Source organism: Eptesicus fuscus, chromosome 8 (assembly GCF_027574615.1).
Source record: "Eptesicus fuscus isolate TK198812 chromosome 8, DD_ASM_mEF_20220401, whole genome shotgun sequence".
Classification (NCBI taxonomy): domain Eukaryota; kingdom Metazoa; phylum Chordata; class Mammalia; order Chiroptera; family Vespertilionidae; genus Eptesicus; species Eptesicus fuscus.
Window position 1 is genome coordinate 589,399 of NC_072480.1, and position 11,156 is coordinate 600,554.

The window sequence follows — 11,156 nt, forward strand, 5'->3', positions numbered from 1 at the left end:
AATAGATACAGAAGATGTGGTACATATAGGATGGGGCAAAAGTAGATTTACTGTTGTGAATATGTGAAATACAGTTTATTCTTGTATTATTAGTTACTAATTACTAGAGGCCCAATGCACTGGTGGGGGTGTGGCCTGTGGGGATCAGCAGCTGTAGGAGTGTAGCTCATCCTGGTCAGCCAAGCTGCACTCCCACTGTGGGAGCGCACTGACCACCAGGGGGCAGCTCCTGCACTGAGCATCTGCTCCCTGGTGGTCAGTGTGCGTCATAGTGACTGTTCAACCAGTTGTTCTGGTTGTTCCACCATTAGGTCACTGGGCTTTTATATATATAGATTGTATTATTTTTCATACAAACAACTGTAAACTTATTTTTGCCCCACTCTGTATACACAATAAAATATTACCTAACAATAAAAGAAAACAAAATATTGCCATTTGTGACAACATAAATGGATCTACAGGGTATTATGCTTAATGAAATAAGTCAGAGAGAGTAAGACAAATACTGTGTTGTTTCATTTATATGTGGAAAGTACAAAAACAAAACAAATTTATATTGAACAAACAAAACAAAAACACACTCCTAGAAACAGAGACCAAAGTGATGGTTGCCAGAGAAGAAGAGAATGCGGGATGGATGAAAAAGGTGAAGGGGAATAGTCAAGAATATTGTGGTAAGTTTGCATGGTAACAGATAATTACTAGAAATAATGAGGTAATCACATTGTCAGGTATAAAAATGTTGAATCACTATATTGTATACCTAAAACAAATATAATAGTATAACCAGCTATATTCAAATAAAAAATTAAATAAATAAATAAAATACAAGAACAAGAAACCACCCAGTCATAACAATGGGCTACTTCATCTAATAGTATCTCTTAATACTAGTTTGTTTAAGATTGGGTAGAACATCTTTCTGCAGGGGAACCAATCTAAGTACTAGAGTGTCTCTGGCCATGACCATCCTTGGAGCCATTGTTCCTCCTCCTAATCCAGTCTTCTCCAAATTGTGCTCCCCTCACCCCCTGTGAGGCCTGTGTTTCTCCTAGTAGACAGTCCCAGTCCTGCCAGCCTTTCTTATAGGTATATGGTCCAGTGCCCTAAGCCCCCAGTCCTCTCAGTCCACAAGGAACTTTGTTTTCTCCATCTACAAACCTGGATTGTAACCCCACTGGTGCAGCCTTACTGGAACAGCGGTTGCCACATTTGTGCTCATCATCAAGTGAAATTCTTTGGGTCTGTCGGGAAAGCAATGGATTTGGCCATAAAATCTGAGATCCTCAGTGTACAATTCAGTGTCAAGTGACCAAGGAGCAAGTTCTGAAAATCCTAAGGGTCTATGCCAGGAAAGGAAAAGATAACAGGATGTCAAGTTATTATAAAAGGAACATAAAGTTAAATTTACATTAGAAAAATATTAATGAAAAATCATTCAGTATATCTAAACTAGGAAATGTTAGTCCTTGGAAAGTAAGAGATATATAACTTTTATTTTGTAAGGAGATTTTAAAATCTCTGAAAAGACAAAGTCAGTTGCTTAGAATAGTGGTCACTGACCAAAGGGTGACAAGATGAGCACAGAAAAAACAATTATCACTAACTGGAAGAAGTTGAGCCCATAACTATCCTCAAACAGAGAAAAATTTTAAAAATGTAAAAAGTCCTAGGAGAGCCTGTTTATTAACTATAACTAGCAAGGACTGTGGAATCTGTGGGATTCTGAACTTGATTCAGGATGTATGCAGCAATGAGAAATAAGGCTAACTTTGTTTCTACCTAACAGCAGAAGAATTGATTCAGGGAAATCTGATGGTCAAAAACTGCCTGGAAAAGTCAGGACTACACCAACATGGGGGGAGGGAGGACATCTGAGGTCACACTTAGTCAGTCATCAGGTAGAAATAACGGTTCGACTCCAAGAAGGTGTGCTCACCCAAAGGTGGGTGATGCTTGCTGGAAGAGAGACCTGCGGCAGAGCCACTTCAAGATGACTTAATTTATAAAGAAGGCAGATGTGTTATGACAAAGCCAGTCCAAGCATGCAGGTTTTTTAGATGGGGACCGGGTGGAAGCCCTTAGGTTAGAAGAAAGGCACGGCCTTTGTCATTTGTCTGAGCCTGAACCTGCTTTGGGCCTCATTCAGCCCAAGCCTGGACTGGGCGATCCCGCCTTCCTTCCTCTCATAGCTCATTGCCAGTGCTCAGCCTCTGTGATGTGGATTAAGTCCCCTCACCTCACTTACCCCCCCCACACACACACACACACCCCTTAGGATCAGCCATCTCACCAGCACCAGCACCATGGCTCCCCCTAACCCCCTACACACTGTGCTCTTGGCATTGCTCCCTGAGCCATTCTAGAGTTAATTTAATTCATGCTTTATTCCTGCCTCCCAGCGTGTAGACCCTCTGTCCTCAGCTTTTCAGGGAGAGAGTCCTACACTTCTGTTCCTTCCGACTGCGGCAGGGTGTAGCCCCAGTAGAGCCCACACAGTGAGTAGCGGTAAGGGAAGCTCCTCCTTCCTTCCCAGTAATAATATAATCGGGCCCAAGAAAGGCGGTCTGTAAAGAAGGTTCTGGAAGATTGCCCTGCGTCCTGAGATTGGCCTGACCCATCTCCGAATCCTGGGTAGGACTCGTGACTAGGCATCGTGTGACCGAGGCCTTCCGAGAGGGTTGGGGTTAAATCTTCCTGGACGCTAGGGGCTGTGCGGGTAAGGACAAGGACATTCATGAGCTCGGAGGACTCCGAGCCCCGCGCGGGAACACGGCTGGAGGCGAGAGGCACTGCGCCGACTGATATCCCTGCCAGCAGCACAGGCGCTGGGCCCAAGGAACGCAAAACTCCCCCCTGCGGGGCGGCAGAGACAGGCACGGAGAAGCAAGAACAAGGCGAGATCCAGTGGGGACAGGGCGGCGGTGGGGCGCCGACACTGCAGCTTCCATTCCAACCCCGCGAGCTTCACCTCTCCCCCTGCTGAGCAATGGCACCTCCCGCCGCTCCCTTCTCGGCGGAAGCCCGCCCCCTCGCGAATTAACCCCGCCCAACCAGTTGCGGCGGAGGCTGCCCGGGCGAGGCCCGCAGGGCTGCGAACCACCCCTGGACCCGAAAGTGGGAGTTGGCCGTGGTGCTGACCGCGAGCTCGGTGTGGGGAGCGGCTCCTGACCCGACTCGGCAGCGTCCTGCGACACTCCCTGCCCCAGCGGTAAGTCTCCAAGGCCTGGAGGGTGTAGGCTGGCGCGGGAGGAGGGGGAGGGAGGGAGAGCAGTGATTTGGAAATTTTTGTGCGTTCTTTTGCATAATGGGAGGGATGGTGGAGGGACTAAGGTCTATACTCTCTTCACCCTGTGGTGCCTTGTGCGGATGGTTGGGGTCTGGAGTCTGGGGACGCTGATCCTTTTAGGTCTGCACTAAGGAAGGGAAGAAACCCTCCGTCGGTGATTGCCGTTGCGGGAATTGGGAAAGAAGAGATAAGACTGGAGATATATTCTGTTGGTTAGGCAGGCCAGGAACACCCAAAGACTCCCTCAGAGGAGGTGGGCCAAACCTTTGCTCTGCAAAGGACCCTTTGTCTCCCCAGCGTGGGGGTTGGGTGCATTGGTGATGCTCACTGCAGTTTCTGCTCTGTTCCCCACCCCACACCCACTAGAGAACACGGAAGCTTTTCCTTCCCGCAATGACCTTCACTTCATCCATCGGAGAGATCTCTGCTTTCTTATCACCACCCACCTGGAAGTTAGGGGTGGAGCAGGGGAAAGCTTGGCAAATACCAAAACTATTGGTCAAAAATATTTTTATGTCTTGAAATCATTTCTGTAGCGTATCTCAAGGTTTTTATTTTGCTCCGTGAAACACCCAGTCACTTTCATGTTAAAAGGGGAAAGAAAATCACAGAATTGCCTTTGAGATAAAGTCAGTCATCACGAAGAAAAGCAGCCAGTTGGAATTATTTTATTTGCTCCATTTGCAATAAATCTATATGCATGTGCATTCTCTGTGTAAAGCACTGAGGAAGAAGGATTTATACACGTGGGATATCTCTGCCATCACATTTTTCCATTGGACATTGCTCTGACTTCTAACCTGAACTCTTGCCTCTACTCCTGCCCCTACTTTCCATTCTCACTTACAGTGGGAGTAATCTGTTAAAACTGAAAATTGGCCCATGTCATTCACCCTTCATGTCTGGCTCCTGATGGCACATAGGATAAAAGCCAAGACCCCCCCACCCACCCACTCCCGACACCTCAGGCCAGGTGTGGTCTGCCTTGCCTATCTCCTGCTTCATCCCACTGCTTGCTCTGGTCACCTGGGCCTGCTTTTAGATCTTTAACTGTTCTCCCTCCCGTGCTCCTCAATGCCTTTTCTCAGATGTTCCCTCTACCTCGAATATGCTCCCCTCATCTTTTGCCTGGTTGTCTTCAGCTATCTTTTAGATCTTGGTTTAAATAATACATCCTTGAATCAGAATTGATTAAGTAAGTACATGATGTGGTCCCTGTTTTCATGGAATATGCAAGTTCATTTTAGAGGTGAAAGACTCAATCCAGGGTCTTGGTATCATAGAGACCCATCTTAGAAAATGATGTGCATAAACTGTAGAATTAAAAATTCCAGACCCAACTTCCTATTTAGGAAACTTAGATGTAACTATATGGCTAAGATGTCTCAAAAAACATAAATACTTCATTTAAATAAGTAGCAGCTCTAGTTGCTACAGTTGGAGTCCTGAACCTTTGAGAAGTTTTCATCATCATTGGGGAGCGTGAAGACCAAGTAAGCCCCAGAGTGAGGCGCCAGTGATCACTGAGTGCTATAAACAAGAAGACACCAAGCTGGGGGAGGGACAGGTCTACTTTGTCTTTTGGGGATAGACCTGGCACATAGCTTAATTCTGGACTCCACTGATAGGACCTTTTAGCTAGAGGATTACAAAGCAGAATGTGCATTTTTGCAGCTGAGAACCTGGTCGTATTTGGCCTCTGCCATCAGGCAGTGACAGAGCTAGCATCTGGCTATCCAGATAAATCCCACTCTGACCCTGAAACTGTCATGGAAGGTGACTGCTCAGCCTGTCTCCGTTTGGGTAGTGAGCCCTCTGACCTCAGAAAGTTCCCACCCAAAGAGTCATGCTCTGATAAAATATTATAATGTGGAAACTGACTGGACTGAATTTCATATGATTGCTCCAGAATTTTGCAAGCTTCTGGTTCATTGTTGTGGATCTTAGTGCTTATTATCATATCTTGCAAAATGTTAAATTAACTCAGGAAACAGAGTGAACAATATTAGTGACTGAATCCAGTCTTCTACAGCAATGACATTTACTTTGATCTATCATTTTCCAAGTTCAGAGTGCAGTGACATTTCCAACTGTTCATGATTTTAAATCAGTTAACATTTCCAATAATTAAGAAACCAGTAATTTTATTTATAGAGATCAATAGCAAAGGAATCATCTTAGTTCTTGTGATTGCAAAATTCTGCACACAGTGAAATAATTTTTATCATGCCTTGAAATTATTTCCAAGAGTATGGTAATAAAAACATTTTTCTAAAACAGAAAAGAATAAATTCAATAGATATATCATAATACCTCCAATATTTCTTGCCACAGAAATTATACTGCCTTCAATTACAATTTTTCTAAATTTGTGTTAGGTACATTTTTGCTTTAACCTTAATTTTTATTATGCTTTCAAAAATCTCTCATGAAAACACATTTATTATTCCACTTTTAGATTTGCCATTAAGGGGGAGTTTCAGCTATTTGTTCATAAAATATCTATCATTGTTAAGAGCATAGGCTCTTATCCTAGATCTGTCACTTACCACTCAACTCTGTGTGACCTGGGCCAATCCATTGACTTTTCTGGACCTTAATTTCTTGCTTATAAAATCGGGTTATACTACTATAAGTCATGCCTCTTATAAAGTTATGGGACAAGCACTTTGCCTGGTTAAGTAAATGTAACCGAGACTCAGATTGGGTCCTCGGACCCTAAAACCCAGTTAGTAACAACTATGCTTTGTGCAGCCACTCCCCACCCCCAGAGCTGAGGGAGGCCTTATCTAGGCCACAAAAGATTTGGGGGGATCAGAAATGGGGTCTACAGGTACGGAGTGGAAAGGTTTGGATACATGCCACCTGGCAGGAAGCAGAAAGCAGCAAGCAAGCTTGAAGCACTGTCCTGCTGACCAGGATGCGCCCACCAAGAGCTGAGCTCTAGCTAGTCCCAAGGCCAGGTTCTGTGGCATTCCCTGGCACAGTGCCTGCTCCTTTTCTTATCCTTCAATTAAAAGTGTTCTGCTGCAGGGGAGGAAGCACTGTTTGGGTGGGAAGTAGAGTGGAGAACTCCAGTGAATCTCCTCAATGCCAGTTTTGCCACACCTTCTTATCCTTTTTGGCTTTAATGTTGCCAACTGGGCTGTGAGGCAGCTCCTCTTCCTGCCTCTGGGTCCTCATGTTAAAGCATTTTAGAGACTCTGGAGTTGACTCTGGTCAGCTTATAGCTGTCAAAACAGCTCTCTGGAGGTAGCTATGAGGCTTCCTTGTCAGTGAGTGTGAAAGGTGTGCAGGCTGGCAAAGCCTTGTGCTTTCACACCTGCTTCATTCCTCTTTCACAAGCTGTGGCCTGAGAGGAAGTGAATTCAGGTGCTCTCTATGGAGCAGTGAAAGAAAGTCAAAGAAACCAGCCCAAAATTCTCTTCTCTAATCTCTCCCTGGCCAGAATGACAGAGTCCCAACCTGTAGATCACTCACTGCCATGGGGAAGGACTGAGCATGTGAAGTGGGCACCTGTGAGGGTGCAGAGGGGGAGCTGGGATAGTTCTCAGGTCTTGCCTTCTTTTGGTGTGGTCTTGTGGGTCTCCAAATAAACCCTAAAGCAGGCGTCCTCACACTACGGCCCGTGGGCCACATGCAGGTGTTTTTGCCATTTCGTTTCTTTACTTCAAAATAAGATATGTGCAGTGTGCATAGGAATGTGTTCACAGTTTTTTTAAAACTATAGTCCGGCCCTCCAACCATCTGAGGGACAGTGAACTGGCCCCCTGTTTAAAAAGTTTGAGGACCCCTGCCCTAAAGGTAACATATTTAAAACTAAACCCTTTCTTCTCTCCCTCAAACCAGCTCTTAGCACAGGCCCTTTCCTCATCTTCGCTCAATTCTCCATTTTCTTGCCTTTCCCCACTTCTCATTGTTCCCTTCTCTTGGCATGAATCCAGGCCTCAGTGTTTATAACTTCTGGCCTGCTTCTCTTTCTGTATTCAGTTGCTGATTCCTAGTGTTTCTTTCTTTGAAAAACCATATAATTTGACATCTATTTTTCATGCTTATGACTACAGCCTCCATCTGGACCTTATCTCTATACAGTCAGCCCATTTTAGCTGTCTCTTTTGAGTCCTCTTTGTTCAGAGCCTCCCTCTTAAGTTATTCTGTCCCTACTCAGATGAATGGTATAGACTACCAACTTCTTTATGCTACTGCTTCCACTCACTCATTCAGATGACTTTCATACTTCTTTGTTGATCTCAGGGTAAGGCCAAAACCCTCAGCTGTGCGAATATAATCAAATTGGTAGCTATTTCACCACCTTCTCAGTTCCACACCCAGGACAGACATCAACAAGAGATCTCAGCACCTTTGCCCACTGAACTCAGACTGGGCATCAGAAACCTTATCTGGATGGCATTCCAGGCATCAATATATTTCAGTTAGGCTGTGCACAAAAGGTGACACATACATACTTTTTCAGCCATGATGTTCTGTGTCTATCCAATCTGCCTGTTCCTGACCTCATGCTTGCCTCCTCTCTTTGGCTTTCTACCATGATACTCTCTGTCATCTCAGTGATCAAGCTCTGCATGCACCATCAGATATTTGACTGTGCCTTGCCTGATGGCATCTGTGTAGATTGAGTCTTGCCTCCTCAAACAGATGCAGCAGTCCTAGAGGACAGTATATGTGCCTTTCCCTCTAGCTGATGGCCGACTCTCTCCAATCCAGGAAGCAGGCTTGAGTTTCCCTTTTAGCTTTGTCTCTTAGACATAGGCAGCAACTTTTTTATTTAATTATCTGCTCCATTCACTTATAAGGACCATGATACTTCCCTACAAGGATGTGGTGCTATGTGTAGAGTGCCTGGGCCTGAAAATGGGAGTCTGACTTGGCCAGACATCTCTGAGAGGATGCTTGGGTGAGTAAAGAGATCACAAATGCAAGAGCACCATACACTTCTGCAATCATTTTGGGTACTACTGTTACCTTTAGTCATATGACTTAACTTCTCTCAACATTAGTTGTGTATAAAGGCTAGATAGTGAGCATGGATGGGCTGCTCCCATCTCCCTCTCTATCACCTCCAAGGAGGATCCAAGCTTAGATGTCAGAGTTCAGCTCAAACACCACTGTGGGCTAGAACCATGGATACTAAGTGCCTCATGCTTTCCCCCCACAACAGCTAACGGCACTGGAAGCATGGAGCTAAAGAGAGGAAAGACTTTCATCAAATCCAGCCTTCACATTTCTCATGAGAAGTACCCAGGCCCAGCAGCCGCTGCCCCAGCTTGGGATGAAGCAGACCCCTGGTCAGTCTCATCTGGAGGGCAGCAGCAGATCCATGGTGAGAGAGGCCCCCAAGCCAGTCCCAATACCCATGGATATAACATATGCTCCAAAAAGGGGGCACAGCCAGAGCCTAAGGGTGGTGCCACAGACCCCTGTGGTGCCACCTTCAAATTGGTATGGAAGAGCAAGACTCACAACAGTGTGCCTGGGGCTGGAAGGATGGTTGCAGCCACAAGGCAACTGATAGGCAGCACGAGCTTCCCAGGGCCCTCTGGCAGCCAGCGCATTATTGATTACCGCCACTTGGTGCCCCAAATGCCTTTTGTGCCAGCCGTGGCTAAGAACATCCCAAGGAAGAGGATTTCCCTGAAAAGACCCAAGAAGTGCTTTCAGAACCTATTCCACATTCATAGAAACAAGACTGAGAACTTAGCCTCACTGGCAACCAAGGGAAAGAGCCTGCCTTCCCCCAGAATCCTATCAGAGGCAGGAGGGCAGCGAGGCAAAGCCTTCTTCCCCTTGGGTGAGGGACTGGGGCTGGATGGCTTGTGCCAGGACCTATCTGACAGTGAGTTCCTGCCTGACTCCTCTTTCGACTTCTGCAGGGCCCTGTGTGAGGACGTGGCTTCACTCAAGAGCTTTGACTCACTCACAGGCTGCGGGGAGATCTTTGCAGATGAAAGCTCAGTGCCATTCCTGGAGCTGAATGAGGGCCTGGAGAGCTCAGCCAAGTCATCACAGGCCCTTGAGAGCAAGATTTCTAGTGGTCCCTTCCAGGGCAGCGTGGAAAAGCTGGTGTCTCCTGCCCAGGATGACATGTCCGACTTTGCCAAGTTCTGGGATAGTGTGAATCACTCTGTGAGGCAACAACAGCGCACCCTACTGGGCCCATGGCTGGAGGGTCCTCAGGGAATGGATACAGCCCAGCCTGGGCTTGATTCAGCTGGGCTCATTGAGTTCCCTCTGTGTCCCTGCAGGGATCTCCTCAGTGGCTCCAAAGCCAGCTCCATACACACAGGCACCACCAGCAGTGAGCAGCCAGAGTCTGTGTCCACGAGTGACGAGGGCTACTACGATGCCTTTTCACCTAGCCTTGAGGAGGATAGGAAGGAAGTCCTGAGCCCAGGCACCCCTGCAACTGCCTTCCCTCGGGAGAGCTATAGTGGAGATGCCCTCTATGAGCTTTTCTGTGACCCCAGTGAGGACCCTGTTGGCCTTGATGATGACCTGTGCGTGTCTGAGAGTCTGTCAGAGCCAGCACTGGGAATGCCACTGTCTATTTGCAGCTTTCACATGGGGGCAGAGGAGAACTTGGCCCTGGGACCAAGCCCAGACCTGCTCAGCCAGGGTTTCTTGCAGAGCTCCTGGAAGGGCAAGGAGTGCCTGCTGAAGCTCTGTGACACTGAGCTCACCATCACCATGGGTATTGTCAACTGGCTTCGCCGTAGTCCTGAGCTCCATGCTCCTCCTATCTCAACCCCTGGGGATCCTGTAACCCCATTCAGAGGATTGGTGGAGAATCTGGGAGCTGACTCTGAGAAGAAAGGCCCAGGTCTAGTGAAGCTGGAGGTCAGGGGGGCCCATGCCTCAAATTCAGGTGGGATCACAGTCAGCTCAAAACCTAGTAGGCAGGAGCTGTGGGTACATTCAGGTACCAAGGGCCTGCTTGCTGGAGAGAGCAAGGTCTTGGCAGGGCCTGAGCAGGAGACCAGCTCTCTATCCAGGGACCCATCTCTGAAGTGTGTGCAGGTCTCTGGGGAAGAAGGGACACGAGGTTGCCACGAAGGTTTGTTCTCCTCTTTGGGATCTGCAATATCTATGATGACAGGCACTTCTAGCAAAAACAAGGTCAAAACCAAGATCATAAACCCCTTTGCCTGGCCCCACTCCCAGGAGCTCAGGGCACCTGGGAAGATGGGGTGTTTTCGAGATCAGCAGAGACCAGGTCTTAGGGAAAGTACCCTGGATACAGAGCCCTCTCTGAAAGGTTGTGTGGCCCAGGTTGGAGCCCTACAGATCCACCCAGACTGCAAGCCCTATTCTGTGCAGCCGCCAAGGCAGGACACGAGCAGTAGGCTCTGTAGGCAGCCTCAGGCCAGGGACATTACTGTTTTGCAGCAGAAACAGTCTAACAGCTTTCCTGGAGTGGCTGCCGTATGTAGCCTGCCCTCCTTGACCAGCCCACTCCACAGCCCACAGGATCAGAAGTGCCCAGGCCTTTTCCTGGACATAAGCCAGCTCAGGATGGAGCCCACCAGGCTGGATGCCCAGGCCCGCACCTCAATGGAGGAGCAGTACTTGTAGCTCAGCTTGAGATCCAGGAAGCAGGTGGCACCTAGGGGTCAGTTGAACTTGTAGTGCTCTTGGCCCTGCTACCTGGCTGAGCCCCTGGAGCCACCTGTCAGGACTTAGGAGGCTCACTTCATCATAGCCAATATGAGAGGGTTTCCTCTGCAAGTACCCAGAAAGTTGCTGCAGCTTCCTGACTCACAGGGGCCTCCGCTGCAACCAACCAGAAGTAGAGGCCCCCAGGTCAGCCAATGTGGAACTCCCACTGCAGGATGGCCTTGTAGTCACC

The 11,156-nt window shown here is 47.7% G+C and overlaps 1 protein-coding gene across 1 annotated transcript; it reads left to right on the forward strand.

The window, feature by feature from the left end:
• Positions 1-8,488: 8,488 nt before the first annotated feature.
• Positions 8,489-10,913, forward strand: AMER3 (APC membrane recruitment protein 3). Its single transcript, XM_008160116.3, has one exon. It carries the CDS (start codon positions 8,489-8,491, stop codon positions 10,880-10,882), a length of 2,394 nt encoding a protein of 797 aa, XP_008158338.2. The 3' UTR covers positions 10,883-10,913.
• The last annotated feature ends 243 nt before the right edge of the window (positions 10,914-11,156 follow it).